We start from the raw sequence: 20,282 nt of genomic DNA, 5'->3' as shown, positions 1-20,282 counted from the left end.
AAACTGCAATAGTGCATACGCTTATGTGTTTATTATGCACATATCAGCCTGACATATGAGGAGGAAGCAAATCTTTGAAAGGCAGCCTCTTAAAGGAGCTGTACAACAGAAAAGACATATACTGAGTAGGCATATGTCTAGAAGGGCAGGATAAAAATCTAATAAATAAATAAATAAACAAACAAACAAACAAACTTTGTGTGCATGTATACACAAATACTGTGGGTCTGTGTCTGTTTCTCTATCCATTTAGACACTGTAATCTAAAGTCTGTTCAAGTATGTATTGCCTAAATATATCTTACGTTAACACTGAAAATAAAATATGAACTTGTTCAATATTAACTACTCATGGAATACTGTCGTGTTTTCCATTGTAGAGGAAGTACCTGGAGCTTGAAAAGTGGAGTTAGTTTATAGAGTGTCCTGTGTGTCTGAGAGTCTAACTTAATCAAGTTGAAGCTATTTGTTGGTCTGAAGAAGTAATCTTTCAGGTAGTGAAAGATATATATGGATCATAGCGTATGATTTTTCTCTACCCAGTATCTTGTATTTAGGTGCTTTGTTTTGTGATTGGTCACTGGAAGAAAACCATGGCATTCCTACGTTGCATATCTTATTGCTGAGGCGGGCATCTCTGTGAAAATCCTGCTGTAGGAGGAAAACAGATTAAACATGCGGAACAGACATGTCCCTCAATGTTAACCCTGTCACTTTAACCCAGTGATCTGTTACAGGCAGCCCATGCTCCTGAGCACTCTTCCCTCTTCTAGCCAAAGATAAATCCTTTGAGTTTTCAAAAGGCAGAAAGGGGGGAGAGGGAGGGGGGCAGATGGCCAACTGTCCCTCTGTTTTAAGAGATGGGCCATAAATTCCAAACTGCTAGCTGAAGAAAAGCTTGAAACCTCTACACCATCAGCCATGTGAATTTGGGACATTAAAAACAGCCCGCAAGTTTGGAATTGTGCACAGGACCTTGATGCACAGCCTTGAAGACAATTTATCATCAAAGCTCACTGTTATTTGGGGGGGGCAGTGATTTATATTCTTAATGGTCGATTAAAGGTATTACTTGTTCCTGCACTTGTATTGTTTCCATGATTCATGCAGACTAGTCTTGATTTTCCCAGTCAGTTTAGAGGCTGTAGAGGCACTTGAGAACATTTGAGAAATATCTTGATTGAAGGGGAAGTATCCTCCCCATACGGCATGCAGAACCCTCTCTGTCCTACTGGGAATCTGGAAGCCCAAGAGAGGGGTGACGCAGCAGCTGCCTGTTGGCTTCTGCCGAGGGCCTGGTGATTAGTAGCCAAGGTCTGGCATAGCTCACAGGGAGTCACAAGGCTAAGGACAGCTTGTTGCCAAGAGGAGTTTATAGGGGCTGATCCAATTCCTCAATTAAACAAATATCTCTTCATCTCCATTAAGACTAGCCAGAGGCAGAAAGAGAAAACCAGACACTATGAGAAAGCATAGCAGCTGCCCAAACATATTTTTTTTACAAAGCATTTCTCCTCTGGCATCTCTTCCTTCAGACACAGCAAACATCCAAAGCATGGCTGCCAATAAATGCAAAGCAAACACGGCCATCATTCACTAGCATGGCCCCTCCGATAGCAGCCGTCTCCTAGTCTACTTGCCCAGCAGCGTTCAGCTCTGTAGCAGAAACCGTGTCCCCCTCCCATCAGTGACCAGGCTCTTAGCAACTGTCTCCGGGAAGCCGCCTGGCACAGCTTCCGATGGAGGCCAAATCATGGGCAAGGATTAGCACAATCACCAGAAGACCCACAGCCCACCCCCAGACACCGTTTTCAAAACATTACAGAACTTTGTTCTAAATGAAACTCAATCACCTGCCTACATATATCCAGATTATCCTCCATTTCATGGCCAATCTAGGCAGCAGCAAAGGTTTATCAGAGGTTTCTCACAGCAATGGAACTATAAATGTATGAACTGAAGTTGCCCCAAACTAAATTTGGGGTGTTCACCTCTGTTGTTGTTTTTTAATGCACAAATACAACAACTATTATGGTACTGACAGCAGACAAATGTTCACCGTCATCGCCGCTGCCCGAGGCCTCTGAGCGCTTCGGTGCTGCTACCGGAGGCCTCTTGGAGGTTCCCCCCCCGCCGATGCAGGCTTTCCCAGGGTGGACCGGGCCTACCAGGGGAGGGCTTCCCCCAATAGGCCCAGTCTACTCCCCAGGCTTTCCCGGGCAGTAGACCAGGCCTACTGGGGAAAGCCCTCCCCTGGTAGGCCCGGTCCACCCTGGGAAAGCCTGCGTCAGCGGGGGGGACCTCCGGAGGCCTTCCCCACCGCGATTTGAATTGGGCGCTTTCCCCGCCTCCCCCTTCTGGTCTATAGGGCGATTCTCTGGCCGCAAGTTAAAGTGAAACTTTGTGACCAGAGAAGTACATACGTTGAAAAGTACGTAAGTGGAGCCATTCGTAAGTCGAGACCCCACTGCACCAAAAGTATCAAAATTTTGCTTTCCCCTTAAACCCGAAGTTTAATACCATCTCTGCCTGATAAAGAGTTCAAAAGCTTGCCTTATGTGTAACTTTTTACTGAAGTAGTACAGGTACTGCTTAACTGAGAACGCTCTTCCTTTTATCAATAAATGAACCACAGTATCACAAAACTTAATTTAAGGTGTTGTGCTCCTGGTTCTTACCGGGGGCGGGGGGTGGTTTTCAGTATACAGTGGGGTCTTGACTTGAGAACTTAATCCGTATTGGAAGGCGGTTCTCAAGTCAAAAAGTCTGTAAGTCAAGTCTCCATTGACCTACAGTGCATTGAAAACCGATTAATCCCGTAACAGGCCGTTTTTGTTCCATTTTGGTTTTTTTCTGGTCTGTAAGTCAAATCTCAGTCTGCAAATCAAACCTAAATTTTGCAGCCAGAGAAGTCTGTAACTCAAAAAGTCTGTAAGTCAAGCCGTCTGTAAGTCAAGGGTCCACTGTACCAACTCTTGACAATGTTAAACTCTTAACTGCTCAGTTTTATTTCCTAAGATTTTTCATTTGTATTATTATGATAAAATTTTTTTTTTGTTTTTTAGTATTTTTATTGAAGCATCTTTAGGGAACTTGAAATATGGAAGGTAATATTTAAGCTTCACAGTCAGTTAAACAAATGAGCCAAAAAGGATTTTGACATTACTAACCTTTGAATCAGTTTCCCAGTGAGTTCCCAAACACAACACGGAGAGGGCAACATCAACGAAATACATACATAGGCTTTGACTGGCACAGCAACCACACAGGTTCTTGTTCTGAATAAAATCTTTCCAGGTGTGAATATGTGCTTCAAGTTCCCACCCTACCAATTTACAAGCCCCTGATAGAGACCTATCAATAACACGAAGTAACCAAGCATTTAAAAGATCATCAGTGGTATCAGTCACAAGATCAAACTAGACATGGAGCGGGAGCTCCTAGACTCGACATCTTTTTCTTCCTGGAAAAGATCTGAACCCACCTATAAATCTGCCCTTAGATGTAGAGCAGAAAATGTCGAGGCATACATCCTGAAAGCCCACACGTACCCTTCTCCACTTCAGAGAGCAACAGCGCAGGGCCAAAGGGTATATCCAGTATTTGGAAATCTTGTTATTTTTAGACGATGGCTCCCAAAATCACCTAAACAACATGGCTACGCCCATCCTGGCTGGAGAGATCTGGGTGCAGTAGTCCAAAAAAGTAACTTTTTCAAAACTCTGGGTGTCTCTCTAACAGAGAGAGAATGAGAGAGAGAGAGAGTTGAGGGAGTAGCTTTTTCAGAAAGAAGAAGATGCTGGGAGATCTAAACATGGAGCTCCTTCTTATTTGCTTTGACTCACAGTAATTTTATTTAGATTGTGTGGCCCCAGCCTGATGGGCTAGGATCCGGCTGTGGTCAGCTATGAAGAAGAGCTTGGCAGGAAGGCTCAGTGAATAACAAAAGCAGTGTTAGGAATTAATAGAAAAGGAGCTTAAAATACAGTAGCAAACACAGCCTTGCCTCTAAATAAATTTAAATGATGCCTGAAGCCAAATAATTGATGGGTTAGTTCAAATAAAGATGAACCTCAGCTTTCCTCAAGACTCCATGACACCTGCTGCACCCTTAGGAGGGCCAGGTCACAGTGCTGCAATGAGGAAATCTCTCTTCTGCACAAAAGTTAAAGACAGAGCAACCCTGCCACCATCTGAGCCCCGACCCAGTATCCCTGCTCTGCCTTGGCTCCCTACTCCATAGTCCTCAGCACTCAAACCTTCCATTCCTGCCCACTTTCTGTCAATAAAGCACAGCACCTGCCCCCCCCATACACTCACAGAGCAATCAAATAATTTATGACTTACGGTGAACCTAATAGGGATTTTGAAGTATGTGAGACATTCAAGGAGTGGTTTAACATAGCCATCTCCAAGTAAGCTTCTATGGACACATGGGGATTTGAACTCAGATCTTCTGAGTCATAACCTGACACCCTACCCATTACACCACACACTAGCGCTCTCTCTCTCTCGTGTACTATGTACTGTCATGTAATAAGCAGTTGGAATATTGGACTGGGATTTAGGGGATCCAGATTCTAGTCCCCACTGACCAATTCCTTATGTTCTTTCACTGATCATGGGCCAATCAGCCTCCCTCAGCCGTACAGGACTATTTGGAGGATAATGTGGAGAAGAAAGTCTTTGAGAGATTGGGGAAAAACAGGCATATACACATAACTAATAAAGTGAATAAATAAGATGCTCCCCGTTTAAATACAGTGGGGTCTTGACTTAAGAACGGCTTGAGTTAAGAACATTTTGACTTAAGAACCACTCTCATAGGAAAATATTGACTTGACTTACATACTTAGATTTGAGTTAAGAACTGAAAAAAACCACGTGGGAGGCAGGGAAAGTGCAAAATTTGAACTTTCAGTTAACTGTTGGCCAGTGAAAAGGGTGCCTGTCTGCTTCCTGACTCCTCCCAACGTTTAGAGAGTGGATTGGGAGACAGTCTTCGGACTGCCTGGTACTGTACTGCCTGGACTGTATTTTCCCTGCCTTCCCTGAACCTTTCTTGACCTAAGAAAAAAAGAAACAAAATATCCCCCTCTAGTGGTCGAAGGCAGAATAGCAGCTTCCCATTAGTTTCTATGGACAGAAAAGAGCAGATACGGATCAAATGGTTTTCAATGCATTCCTATGGGAAATGCAGATTTGACCTGAGAACTTTTTGACTTGAGAACCGCCTTCCAATACGGATTAAGTTCTCAAGTCAAGACCCCACTGTATGAGATACAGTGTGGTCTAGTGGATAGAGTATCAGGCGAGTACTTAGGAGATTGGGTTGAAATCCTACTTTGGCTATGGAAACTCAGCAGGTGGTGACAATGGCAAGCCATTCCTTGAACATCTCACATACCTCAGAAACCATATTGGGGCCACCAGAAGCAAGTTGATGACATGTAACAATAAAAACAACATGTGAGCATAAATCACCTGAATAATCAAGCCCTGTTGTTACATGGAACTGAAAAGAAGAGACTCGTAGGGATCTTTTCCTCCAGGGAAGTAAAAGTTCACGAAAGCCCATACCAAATAACACCTGATAAGTTTTAATCTCCAGAACACTCTAAGGAAATAAGATGGCTTCTTTCTTTCAATTTGATTGGAATTGCCACTTAAGTGCATGGAAGAATGTTTTTTTACCTGGAAGTTGCCAACCATAATGAGGCCAGCTGCACAGATCCAGCCTGCACCCAGCCCCAAAGTGTTGAGAAGGGAAGAGCCATAGTGCTCAATGACATGAGCATATCTCAGCAGGCCAACCAGCATCACTAGGAAGAAGAAACAACAGTCAACCTCAGACCCTGGTCTTCACCTGCCTTGTAAACACTACCTGTCTTTCCCCCCACCCCCGTCCCCTCCAAGAAACAAGGAGAGATCCCTGTATGGGTGCTGGTTCTCATGCCAAGTGAGAAACCACAAAGGCCTTGGAGGAGATAACTACCAGGGCTGCGGTTGGTAAAACTGCACAAAAGCAATAGCAGCCGTTTTCACACTTCCAACTTCCTGTTTCAAAACCTGAAAGAAATACCCAGCTCTTCAATATTAAAATTTTAAAAAATGCAAACAGCCACTAAGAGCTCCATCCTTCAGAGAACAGAATAATACCAGGTGTTCCTCCTTCAAAAGCTCCTGTCTTATTTTTTTTACCCAAACACACTGACCACCTCCACCACCACCCTTGTTAGTCCTCTGAGACTTCTCATTTTAATGAACAAAACAAAAAGAAACCCAACCTTTTTCTCAGAAGCAGTGACTTACCCATGAATGAACCCAGGCTGCAGATCAGACTGAAGAAGCAGCTCTCTGGTGGTAAGGTACCACATTTGCTGTAGAGAAGGATAAAGATGAAATGTCAGAACAATGGTCATCTGAGAGTATTTCCTCCCAAAATGGGTTTCAGAGCACTTAGTAAGTAGTTGGTAACACATCTCCTACAATGGACAGTCTCCACAGGTGAGTGGTGGAGGTTATTCAAGTATAGTATGAAATGCCCAGTGCTTGCTGGGGTTTTACTATTATTATGGTCTCTGTGTCAGCAACACGTTTTTAATACAAAGCTTTAACACAGAGTTTCCTGGAGACATCCAAGATAGAAGCAGTGGCATCAGCTAGATTTGATCCTCACTAGGCATTCTAGCCTTCCTAGTATTATGATCACACGCAGTTACCAGAGTGCTGATTGTGATACTGATCACTCCCTGTGTGTAGTAGAGCAAAATTGGAAACAAACCATCCTGTCCACATTTGGCAAGAAGACCAAAAAGACGGCAGACTGGTTCGAAACCCATTCGGAGGAGTTGATGCCAGCCATCAAGGATAAGAGAGCTCTAGCAGCATACAAAGCTTGTCCTAGTGAGTAAAACTTGCAGGCTCTTCGACTTGCTCGTAGCCAAGGCCAACAGGCTGCCAGGAGATGTTCCAACCATTATTGACTTCAGCTCTGCTCTCAGATACAGATAGCAGCGGACACAGGTAACATCAAGTGAATGTATGGTGGTATCAAGCAGGCTTTAGGTCCAATACAGAAGATATCTGGTCCCTTGAAGTCTGCTAGAGGCGTGATCATCCAGGACTGAGCACAGCAGATGGAACGCCGGGTGTAGCACTACTCTGAGCTACTCTACTTCCAGAGAGAATATAGTAACCGAAGAGGCACTAAACAACATCGAGTGCCTGCCTATCTTGGAAGAGTTGGACAGCGAACCAACTTGAGCAGAAATAAAGGCAGCCTTGGATTCCCTTGCCTCTGGCAAGGCACCTGGAAAGGATAATATCCCTGCTGTTGTAAGGAGATCATCACTACTGAGCTGTATGAAATCTTTTGTCTTTGCTGGAGGGAAGGTGGAGCGCCACAGTACATGAAAGATGCAAACACTGTCACATTGCATAAGAACAAAGGAGACAGTGGCAACTGCAATAACTACCGTGGCATCTGTCTTCTCAGCTTTGTAGGGAAGCTGCTTGCCCATATTGTGCTGAAGAGACTCCAGGTGCTTGCAGACAGAGTCTGTTCAGAATCACAGTGTGGATTTTGAGCTAATAGATCCACCACTGACATGGTATTCTCCCTCCAACAGCTGCAGGAGAAATGTATGGAACAACTACAGCCACTCCTTGTGGCCTTCATAGATCTCACAAAGCCCTTTGATTTGGTTAGCAGGGATGGCCTTTCTAAAATCCTTCCCAAGATTGGATGTCCACCTTAACTCCTTCACACATCAGCTCCTTTCATGAGGAAATTAAGGGCACAAACGTTTTTGATGGCTCAACATCAGATCCCTTTGACATCTGAAGCGGAGTGAAACAGGGCTGTGTCCTCGCGCCGACCCTGTTTGGGATCTTTTTTGCTGTCATGCTGAAGCACACCTTTGGAACTGGCAACAGAAAGTGTCTATCTCTGGACTAGATCAGATGGAAAGCTCTTTAATCTCTCTAGATTTAGAGCGAAGACCAAAGTCCAGCTGAAATGCATGCGGGACTTCCTCTTTGCCGATGATGCAGCCATTGTTGACCACTCTGCTGAAGACCTCCAAAAACTCATGGATCGTTTTAGAAAGGCCTGCCAAGACTTTGGATTAACAATCTGCCTCCCTCTATTACCATCTCCTCTAAGAATTGGAGGTTGTTCATTACTTTGTGTACCTTGGCTCAATGATCTCCGACACCCTCTCCATAGATGTCGAACTGGATAAATGCATTGGCAAAGCAGCTACTGTACCATGTTCACTAGACTCACAAAGAGATTATGGCTGAATAAGAAGCTTATGGCATATACCAAGATCCAGGTCTATATAGCCTGTGTCCTGAGTACACTCCTGTATTGCAGTGAGTCCTGGACCTTTTGTGCACGGCAGGAGGAAGCTGAACACGTTCCACATGCGTTGTCTCCAACGCATTTTTAGTATCGCTTGGCAGGACAAAGTTCCAAATAGAGTAGTACTAGAATGAGCTGGAATTTTTAACATGTATACATTTCTGAAGCAGCGACGTCTATGTTGGCTTGGGCATGTCATGAGAATGGCTGATGGTCGGATTCCAAAAGATCTCCTGTATGGAGAATTAGTGCAGGGAAATCACCCCAGAGGGAGACCACAGCTGCAATACAAGGATATCTGCAAGCGGGATCTGAAGGCCTTAGGAATGGATCTCAACAGATGGAAAACCCTTGACATCTGAGCGTTCAGCCTGGAGGCAGGCGGTGCATCATGGCCTCTCCCATTTTGAAGAGACACTTGTCCAGCAGGCCGAAGTAAAGAGGCAGTCCCAAAACCAGCAAAATCAGGGAGGTGGACAGGGGACAGATTGTATTTGCCTTCAATGTGGAAGGAATTATCACTCTTGAATTGGCCTTCACAGCTACACTAGATGCTGTTCCAAGTCCTTCATACATTGCACGTTACCATAGTCTCTCAAGACTGAAGGATACCTAAAAATCTAATGATAGGCATCTGCTCCAACATGATGTATTACTGGAGCAGGGTATACAAAAGTCCTCATGAACATGCCATTTACTTCACATTTATGGAAGTGTTATCTATCCACAAAGCAGAAATAAAAACTGGCAATCAGGTGTCCCTTCTTAATGGGCCTATGTGGGGTCAGGGAAACTCTCAAGATCCTGTTCTCTTGTACCACAGAGATACAGCTGAAGATTCTGTTACCCCTTTTCAGCTCCCATTCCTCTGATTATCCTTGTTACCACAGATCAATCAATCAATGAAGCTATAAAGCTGTTTAAAATAATTCATTTTATACCACATAGATATGTATAGATTTAAAAAGTAGAGAAGGATAGCATTGTACTCTCATTTTATCTCATGTTATAGAACTGAGTTTGGAGATGGGGGGCCTCTGTAGAAAGTGCCACTCAAGAAATACTGAAGAAACCTTGTTTTATTTTCTGTAAGAATTTTATGACAGAGAAAATGCAGACACATTTAAAATGCAAACTTAGGGCTAAATCAAGTTGTTAGTCTCATTTACAGATCCTACTGAATCAACAGGATTTACATATACAGTATGTTCGTTTAGCAAAATACTAGCCACTCAGTAGATCTGCTTTAATTGGAACAAACAACAGGACTTAGATCTCAGTAATTAACTTGGTAATTATAGATAAAATATTCCAAGCTAAAAACAAAAAATTCTCAATCCTGTCACTTATAAAAGAATGACTTTAGAGGACTTGATTTTTGTATATAAAATTGTTACTTGAAATCCACTGAAACAAATGGGCCTAAGTTATGATTAGCAAGTCCCCTTTATTTCAGTAAATCTGCCCTAGGTAGGACTGATGTTAGATTCAGCCCACTGCATTATTATCATTTGCAGTGGTATAGTGATAAATCTGAAAGTGCAGATACTCACTATCACTATAAACATTTTCCTTTATAAGGGGAGTCCAAACATCAGGCAGCTGCATTGGAACCTATGAATAGCTGAAGAGAAGGTCTTTAGTGACTGTAATGGCTCTAAATTGCCTATTCAGGACTGAGCAAACTTAACAGTGTTTTGCATTACAGCAGAGAAAGCTTGCAACAATACACTGTTCTTCTGATTCCATTTCTCTTTCAACCACTGAGGGGATTGCTCATTGGGAACAGGGAAGCCAATCCGGGGATGATGTCACAGACCCTACTACTGAGAAAGTCTTGGATCTTCAACCCTGCAAGCCCTAGATCCAATACAACCACTTATCATTCTACATAGGAAATTTAACAGTCTTTCAAGCCTTTGTACAAGATTAAGAAACATTTATACTCAATTGGAGGAGTAAATTATCTCAGGAGAATGTCAAAGAACAATTAAGCTCTGTGATTTAAAAAAAATGGCTATACATGCTACAGTACAAGCCAAGGTGGTTAGTATAAAAATCCTTTTTGGTGGGACCTAGGGTGGATAAAATTTAATGATTTTTTAAAAAAATCAGTTTGATTTAAATCAAATTCGCCCTGATGAGCCCTCACCATGTCATCCCATTCCCCTCACAAGCTACCTTGAGAATAGCTATGGGTCTTCATGTAATAAACTTTGTTATTTTAAGCTATTCTGAATTTCCACAAAATCTGTAATAAAAACTATTAACAAGTTTCAAAAGACGCTCAGGTTATAACAGATATATGCAATTAGAGAATTTGCCTATCTTTAAAAGCTTAGGTCCTAAATGTAATAGTTTCTGCAAGAAATGTCTGGCTTGGCTGATTATTAGATTTCCTCTGAATCAGAGATGGTTAGTTCTTAGCACAAATAACTCAAAATCCACAAAAAAACACATACATATGAATTAGATTCCTCTAACCTTCAGTGACTGGTGAATCAGTACATTTCAAAAACGCAAAAGATAGAAATGAGAGAGAGAAGGGGAAAGGAAGACCTTCAAATTGTTTTTTTAAAGCGCATTTCATTATTTGTACACAGTGGCCTATTTCCACTACTGTTTATTCTAACTGGAAGATCAACATGATAACAAAATTACTAAATGTGTTAGCTTTCGATTATTTTTTGGAAAATACCCTTGGAAATCCAGAAATGAACAACAGTTCCCCAAAATGATCTCAAAGGGCAACGGTTTAGGGGCAATGAGTCATACATCATTCATTACTATAGGAGAAACCAGCAGTCCCAGTAGTTGTGTTTTTTTTTTTAATGATGTTGTTAATCCTCTCTTACTGGAAAAAGCTACTGTATGTGCTTGCAACATATGGTAGTTCATTAAAGGTCTGAATTGCTGAAGGTCTTTAGGGGTATTCAAACACAATTTAGCCTGCCTGCATCAATTGCTCAGGAGATGGTAGGACACCCTATCCCTTCCCATGACTCCCAGGAACTCTCCGCAAGGTCGAATAGATAAGTAAAACTTGTCTTCCCAACACTAGGCACCTTTCTTCAGTTAATCAAGTTATGGAAGAAATCAGGCAATAGGCTAAATCCTGTTCCATAGTTATGGAGGCAGAAAGGAAACTGTGTCACTTGCAGCTGCTAATTACCACTAATTAACATGTCCCCACGGCTTCCTCACTGCATGGCAAGCTTGGCACATGAACAAGAATACAAACAGGAAGTCATTATCTAGTGGCAATTATGGATTCTTCAGATCGTTAAAAGTGATGTGTGGGGTTGTCTTGCTCTATGTGTGAAATATGCCATCCCAGTTATTAGTGGCAATTATCTGCTGTGCATTATGTCATTTCTGTTCTGCTGGCATCAACTATAGAAAGAAGGAATTAAACAATTGCCCAGATCAGCCTGCTAGCGGGTGTTCACAACTTGGAATGTAAATAAATATTTTTTGCATTAACCTTTTGAGGGAGTGAAGAGTTGTGGGACTTCCCGCCAATTAAAAAAAATGTTTACACTAAGTTTTAGTCTCTCCATCTTGACAAGTATATGCTAAAGGCATAACAGAGAGAGACCTCACCTTTTCAAAAAGTGGTATAGTGAGAGGTGTAACACTCCTCTCTAGAAGCATTGCTATTTATTATTTAGAAAGAGTCTACAATTTTTTTTTATTGTCGTACAGATATTAGAAAATACTACAGACCTTGTCAACAACCAGACAAGCTAATAAGGCAAAAGCAAAGGGAAAAAAAGATGTTGGGGCACCCTAAGAGACTAACTGGACTACGTGACAAAATGTTCTAACTCATATGTTTTAAAAAGTAGACAATGTTCCACAAAAGATTACATTAAAATACAGTATAGGAGCTAGTCTTTAAAGTGCCACAATGTCTTATTCTGCTTTTTGCTTTGTTTTATGTTTCTTGCTGAAATGACTGCAAAGACTAACAGGGCTACAATTCCAAAAGCTACAGAGGGCTGTTCATAGTGGTGGTGGTGGTGGCAGTTAAAAGAAAATTGTAGGGAGAGGGAACACAAATCTTTCAGGTAAAGACCATAAGGGAAATAGCTCTGACAGAACAGGAGACAAAGAGCAGCTGGTTTTGAAGAATGTGCAGCATTGTCTTCCCTCTCCCTCTGTTGAGAGCCCCTGGAATTGGTTTGGGGCTTTTTTCTTTTCTTTTCTTTTCTTTTCTTTTCTTTTCTTTTCTTTCTTTCTTTCTTTTTTTTATCTTCTTTGAATTTCCAGAATAAACTCTGCTGATGCATTCTATTCTAATATACTGTATGTACTCTGAACCAATCTCCTATTGGGATAAGAACCTCTACCATTTCCTAAGGAGGAAAGAGTTAGAAGCCAGTCAAAGACCTGAGAGGAGCTTGCTTGTACCTTGAGCAGCTGTTCTCACAGTCACACAACTCAAGAAAGCGATTGGACGTTAACTTGTGGCAGTTTGGGTAGCTGCAGAGCCACCCTCCATTCCAGTTACCAAAAAGACGTGTGGCAAATTGGCAGTGATGATGAAGGGTATGAAGAGAGAAAGGGCTTTAATGTAAGGGAGAGACTGGAAGCTTGGGAGTTTTCCAAATGCTGCTGGATTACAATTCCCATAAGCCTCAAAACAAACAGCCAAGGATCACAGGAGCTACAATCCACCCACATTTGGGGGTTTGGGAGTTAGGAAGACACAGGTTTAAGGGGCTGCAGTGATTTTAAGGGATAAGTACAATGGTGCTCCAACCTTTAAAGGGGTTTTGTTAAGACATTCTTTTGCTACTAACTTCCCACTTCTGGGCAATAGAAAACAGTCACGATCAGGCTTTTGTCTGCAAAAACAGCTTAGGCAAACCTCTATACTGAACCAACCAGGAGTCTGTGCTCTCTTTCTATGGTCTGGATACTGGCTTTGCCTGTCAGTCTAGCAAAATGAAAACCTTGCACACATTTTTCATCACTCACAACATCCCACTGATACTGTTCTTTTTATCCTAAACCCACTTTCTTCTTTGATTAACATTATTTATTACATCCTTTTCTCCAACCACTGGAACCCAAGGAAGCTCAAAACATTATTAAACAGTAACACGATTAGCATCATTTTTTAAAAAGAGAAAATGAAAAACACAGCAAGTTATAATATTAAAAAACAATTAAACAGATCACTGTATTACAACAACATTAAAACAACATCAAAAACAATTGTAAAACACTTCAGAGGGAAAAGGGGGGAAATGCAACAGTCATTAAGAACTGCTTGTTCAGCAACCATTGTGTTGCCAAAAACTTACGGGGGGGGGCACCACTCTTTGCTTGTTAGTTGAAGAACAGGGAGGCACAGAACCACCTAACCTCCCCTGGAAGGGAGTTCAACCACCTTGGAGCACTTACCAAGAATGGTCTTTTTCATATCCTCAGCAAATGGGCCTACCATGCCTACAGTAGGAGCAAAAGAGCCTATCCTGGAGATCTTTAAAGCTGCAGATTCATATGGGGAAACATGGCCCTTCAGATAGCCTGGACTCAGGTTGTATAGGACTCTGTACGCCATAAGCAGCATTCTGAATTATGCCCACGTATGCTTCACATAAGTTTATATCTGTCAATTTGTTGTTGGTTAGTCGTTAAAGTTGTATCCGACTCTTCATGACCCCATGGACCAAAGCACGCCAGGCCCTCTTCTCTTCCACTGCCTCCCAGAGTTGGGTCAAATTCATGTTGGTAGCTTCAATGACACTGTCCGGCCATCTCGTCCTCTGTCATCCCCTTCTTCTCTTGCCTTCACACTTTCCCAACATCAGGGGCTTTTCCAGGGAGTCTTCTCTTCTCATGAGATGGCCAAAGTATTGGAGCCTCAGCTTCAGGATCTGTCCTTCCAATGAGCACTCAGGGTTGATTCCTGGATACCCCTTGGTATTTTGATTTTTGTTTCCTGAGATCAGTGCTGTCTCTATTCTTAACACATGGAAATATTGTTGTTTGGTTGTTTGGTTCATTGGTTGGTTGGTTGGTTTAGTATTTACCTTTAACATATGGTATTTGTTTGTTTCTTTGTTATATTTTTTACCTCACCATTCTCCTCAAAGAAGACCTAAGGCAGCTTACATCATTAGAAGAAGTCAGTATCAACAAGGAAAACATAGTACTGTAGAAATGCCAACAGATACATGAGGGGAGCCAGGCAGCAATGAAGGCCTCCAGGATCCTTCTAAATTCCACCCACCATCTACCCTCTTCCCCTAGGATGCAAAAAAACTGATATTTCCTCACCTGACAAGAGGAATGTGATCAAGTGTGCAGCAGGAAAGAGGGCCATCTAGCTCACAAGACAGATTATAAATCCTGTAGTGAAGGAAAAAGGATTGTGTTACATGAAGCCTCTGACCTCTAAACAAAGCAAAACATTTTAAAAGCTGTTCCTCAGAGGAGGACTAACAGATTAGTAAGCAAGGGTCAATTCAGAAAGCTGACAACATGTGGAGGTAAAAGAATGTCACCCAAATTTATGGAGACTTGAGGCTACATTTGGCATTCTCAGGATCAAGGGAGGAGGAACATAGATAGCATAAGAGACATGAATGGTAACCTACATAAATAGAGAATCGCTTAGATCTTCAACTGTAAACAGACCATAAAGACCCACCAACTGGCTACGTAATATACTAAGAGCATTGTACAATACCACACAACTCTTGTGAAAGTATGGGCTTCTTCTGTGGATCTCAACTCTTAGTTTGAAAATGAACAAACACATTCCTAGAGCAATGAATAACAGCCGAATGGCTGTGAACCAAGGTTAATTGCAAATCTGCAGTGGCTATAATAAGTGAATATAGAAGCAGATCAGTAACATTAATTGCAAGCCAAAATCTATGGAAGCTTCCACAGAACATAAGAAAACCTAGTTAAATAAAAAGCCTTTCATGTTGTCTACAGATTTTAAACATAAAGTTACATGCTGCTTTTATGGCATATGTAAAGATGACTTGTAACAGACTGTAATAGCACATGAACACCAAAGGCAGTACATACCTATGCCTTGTCTAAATGTTCTCAAGACAGTGCAACATATTCAATGAGCACATGTGCATTTTAAAACAAAGGCAAAGCAGTAGAAGAATAAAAACAACTCCTGAAGAGAGACAAAAGCAGAGATATACAGGCCAGATACAGACAGACAGACACGATCCTTATTCAGAATGTGGGTACATAGAGAAACACTTCCTGTATCTCAGAAAGCTTGGGGGGGGGGTGGGAACCAATACTTCTGAGGAGAATGCCATTCCCGATCACTGGAAAAGTGTTTCAGTTCCTCCTCTGATAGCTCTTCTCCTCTCAGGAATTTGACAGGTACCCCTTGACCTATCTATGATTGGAAGACTGGCTCCAGAAGACTGGGCCTAGCAGATGCACTTCCGACTGTCCCATGAGAACAAGGAACTCCTGGAGTAACTGAGTGAAGAGAAGCTAGATGGGTTGGTTATTTGTGCCCCCATTTAATCTTTTCACGTGAAGTTTTCCCAGAGCGAAAGGGGGGGGGGAGGCTTCTCCTCTGTTTTTCTTATTGTTACTACTGGATCCCAGGCCAAGAATCAGAGCAGATGGATTGTTCCTCCTTCACAAAGCTTAGCAATTACCCCCTCACTTTCTGGGAGATGGTTCCCTTCATTCACTGAAGGAGGACTATGCGACATGGACTGGGATCCCTGAGCAACTCATCCTGGCAGGACCTTGAATTGCTGGCCTTTCAGGAAGGGTTTTCTTAAGGAAGTCTTACCCCTGAAAACTGGCTATTTCTGAACTCCCCTCCAGGACTTGGATGTTGGTGGAGATAGTGTAGCCGTCTGGAAAGGGCAGGCATGGCCAGATCACACAAGAATGGAAAGGGGCACCATGACAGCACACACTTGATGGGCTGACAGTGGTATCTCTCAGTAATCTTGGGGACATGTCCTGCCCAGAGTGGAGCATTATCCACCAAAGCACCTCTACCCTGGAGCCTCCCCTTGCCTAATGCAAGCAAGAAGCCTGTTGGTGCCCTCTTCCTGGACGCCTACCAAATTCAAGTAGGAAGGAAGTTTCTAGAAATGCGTTCACATTCTCTCCTAGTACCTACCTGTTCTGAACCTCACCTTCCTAGTCTCCAGCCCTAGTTTGGATGCTCCTGGTTTTCACATGGAAATGTTACAACCAAAACAATCTATTCTATAAATCCACATTTTTGTATCTTTCTTTATTAGTTACATTTATAGCTTGCCTTTCCTCCACTGACCAAAGGCAACTTTATGTAGTTCTCTTGGGAGGTTGAGAGAATACGGCCAGCCAAAGGTCACCAATTCATCGCTCAGTGAGGGCCTAAGGATACATTTCCAAAAACCTCAGTTTGACAGTAATCACTAGGGGGAGAATTTCTATGACATTTCTCATTTTCTCTGCAATATACATTTGAACTCATAAGCAAGTTCAAACATGTTTGTGAATAATCTGCCCCTTCTCACCAGATTACTCATTAACATAAACTCAAACACAAGTTGCAGAAAAAAAAATTGATATGTCACAGAAATCCTCCCCCTACATCACACTGGCCACATGGGCTTACTACAAAATCAGTTGGATCTGGCATCCTGAAAGCTTTAAATCTATGGCCTTCTCACTGTCCCTTCTGATATCCCTGTGGTGGTAAGACGGGCAAACAGTCCAATGTTTCTGTAAGCCAAAACTATGTCAGGTAAATTGTTCATAATATATTTGCTCCTACTATGATCTATTGCAGTCATAGAATTTAGGATTCTTTGACAAAATCTGGATGTTCACCCCTTTATGTGTGCTCATACTTGTACACTTCAACAACTGCAGCAGAATAGTTTGCAGTACTGGCAATACCGCAAACCAGTACTGGAAGTAGGCAATGAGAGTGTTTAGGTAAGTAAGACCTTTAATGAACTGGGGTTTTAAAATGCTTGGCTAATAGTAAATTAAAAGCAGAAGAACTAAAAGAAGAGAAAAGGGCCCATAGCAATCTGGAAATATATTCATTTGCACCAGCTCAGAAATGCAAGGTTTAAAAATGGCAAGTACCCAACTTCTCCCTCCAATCTTTCAAAAAAAAAAAAAAAAAACCACAAATGCGAGACAGTTAACATCTTTCCAATTCCTCCCTAAGCTCAATTTTGTTTACACACTGGAATTATTTAAAGGGAAAAAAAACAAACACAGGCAACTTCCTTCCCTCTCTCTCCTCCCCACAGAGTTCTTGGCCCAATTCAGTCCTATCATTTTTCTGTTTATGCTACAAGGAAACTTGGTGAGTTCTTTCTTCTTCAGAAAGAATTAGGCATTAAGAAAGAAAAAGGCATGTATTTTTATCTCAATTCCCACTTTGAATCCAATATTTCCCAGATGGACGAGCAGAAGCCAAATGAAATAATTGCTTTTCTTGGCTGAAATGTTCCTAAGAGCAGCTTCCAAGAATTAAATGCTGCCAATTCTCAACCTCGTCTCCTTGCATGCCCTATAGTTCATCTGGAATAATGTTGTCCTGGACTACCCTTAAAAAACTGGAAGGAGACTTGTGCTGAGCTTTGTGAAAACTGGGGCCAGATCGCCCTCAGAAATTCAGCTCAAGGGAAGCCAATCTAAACCTTTACTAGAGAAATCCTTGCTGTCTCATAAATTCACATTTAAAGGCTTTTCTACATGATTAGAAAAAAGCCAGTGCCTGTCACATCTGACCTACAAGCCTTTTAAAAGAGAGCAGCACCTGATGTCCAAATGTAACAGATGCAAAAGGATGGTCAACAATAATCTTATTACTGCCAAGGGAGAGCCAGATCGCAGAGAGCTCTTTATTTGAGAAGAGAGAGACAATGCAAGAAAAAATGAGAGAGAGAGAAATGTTGGCTTCCACTTCTGTTGCTCTGGCATTAATTAAAGTATCCTATAGTCAAGGTGGCAGTTACAGAATAGAAGGGATTGCGTATTCCCTACACTGGCATTTGCAGTGCATGAGTGATTCGAAGGGTCATCATCAAGGGTGAGACACTGTGATTTTAAGCTGCTGACTGTGTATCTCTAGAAGTCCTCTCTCATTTCCAACATTCTGGATCAAATGTTCCTAGATCTAACAAATGAATACTGCCTGTTCCTATAACTGACAAATCAACATCTGACAACACATGATCTCAGCCTAGAAGATAACACCGGTCACGTGACATTCATCTGGAAGATGGCATAATTCATCCATGGCAAAGACCACCATTTGCAGCATTCTATCCGTTCTACAGCTGCCATTTTCGTTACAGCATGCCTTAATGCATATCAGACCCGACTGGATGCCAAAATGCCATGCTCTATCACTGTAATATTTCTGTTTTGTTAATTACTCTAATAAATACATGTTTTAAATGATTAATGGCATCTTTCTGGGATGCACAATAATCTCTCTGAAATGCCATTGAATCATTAAAAATCATATGGAATACAGCCTATACCTAAAATTAGCATATAAATAGAGTTATAAACCGGAGCAGAAGTTGTTTTGCTAGTATTCCCTACTAAGGCTTTTGACATCTCAAAAACCACAGCAGCCAAACAGCAAAGAAGGAAAACACTTCAAGCCATAAACTTCCAGCCCATAATGTTGGGGTAAAATCCTTGTACAAACGCAACTATAATGCAGAGTTGTGGGGGTACAACCATTACATGCTCCTTTTTTGTGTGCATTTTGTGCATCTGTACATTCAGAGATCAAAAATACTTCACAATTAAAACTGGATTATATGATATTATAACAAATGTTTACTGCTTGGATGGGGTGGAAACTAAGGCAAGACAATGTAAAATATCCATGCTTTCTATTGTGGAAGACCATTAGTAAATGTTTCATTTAATTTCTTGAGTCAAAGAGGGTTGTGTTTTGTTGTTGTTGTTTTGTTTTCAGTATCCTAGAATTTTCTTAGTATTTATGAAGAAAATATTCTAAAAATTACATGAGCCCTTAAGAAAGAGAGGAATTTAACCTCACTGTACTTACACAAAACATTTTATGTATACAATACTCCAAAATACTAGCTAGTATCACATTACACATCTCCTTCCACCTGTGCAATAGGAATAATATGTCCAGTCCTGCCAGATTAACGATAATTAAAGATTTCTTTCAGTTTGTATCACTGTGCACAAGTTTCACACAACCAAAATATAGAAAGGCCTCTTTAATTAACGTAATCTCCCATTATGCAGGCAGAGCTATGCAAAAGATACCAACCACTAAAAGGTCTTCATCCGTATTACCACACTAATCTTTAATTCAGGGAGGCTTTAATTAAAAGTGTGAACAAATTTATCGTTATACTGTTTTGATTTTCTTTCCAGTTTTCCCCAAAAGTAATATGCATACTTTGTTTAGTTGGGGCTGGGGAGAGAGGAGCAAACGCTAAGATGGTGCCTTACAACATCTTTCAGTGTTGTCACAAGTTGCAAGTCAAACAAATACAGGCGAGTTATTAAAAGAGAAGTAGACTGATTTCTGAAGGAAATCAGTCAATCCATGGACTTCAGGTAAGGAGAAATTACCCCTTTCCATATCCCCTCTCACTTTTACTCTCAGGAATAAATACATAACAGATTTTTGCCAGCCAATGTGAAGGCAGAATCCTGTAGTATCTCTAATTTTTCAAAATACAGTTTAAAGTGCTGAAAGAAGACATTACAGCTTGGTTGGACACAAAACTGGTTGCAGACTCAGGAAGGATGCCTGCCTTCCCATTCAGTGTTTTGAAGTGGGTACAACTTAATCATCTGTGTGATAATTTTGCAACTTTTGGTCAGATTACATTCCTAATGAAGCAGATTTCCCTTGCCAATTTCTCTACTGATAAGACGATAAAACAGAA

At 41.5% G+C, this 20,282-nt stretch overlaps 1 protein-coding gene across 3 annotated transcripts in view; it reads right to left on the bottom strand.

Annotated features, from left to right (window-relative positions):
• Nucleotides 1–20,282, bottom strand: part of LOC110077785 (transmembrane protein 150A) — a 47,994-nt gene that overhangs the window by 11,639 nt on the left and 16,073 nt on the right. For all 3 annotated transcript variants that reach the window (XM_072994939.2, XM_078391149.1, XM_072994938.2), the window contains exons 3-5: nucleotides 14,659–14,730; nucleotides 6,312–6,379; nucleotides 5,694–5,821 (exon numbers count right to left, since the gene is read on the bottom strand). In XM_072994939.2, the coding sequence (XP_072851040.1) occupies nucleotides 5,694–5,821; nucleotides 6,312–6,379; nucleotides 14,659–14,730 (268 nt within the window). The remainder of the gene's footprint in view (nucleotides 1–5,693; nucleotides 5,822–6,311; nucleotides 6,380–14,658; nucleotides 14,731–20,282) is intronic.

This window comes from Pogona vitticeps, chromosome 3 (genome assembly GCF_051106095.1).
Source record: "Pogona vitticeps strain Pit_001003342236 chromosome 3, PviZW2.1, whole genome shotgun sequence".
Taxonomy (NCBI): Eukaryota; Metazoa; Chordata; class Lepidosauria; order Squamata; family Agamidae; genus Pogona; species Pogona vitticeps.
This window is presented reverse-complemented; position numbering and strand designations above follow the sequence as displayed.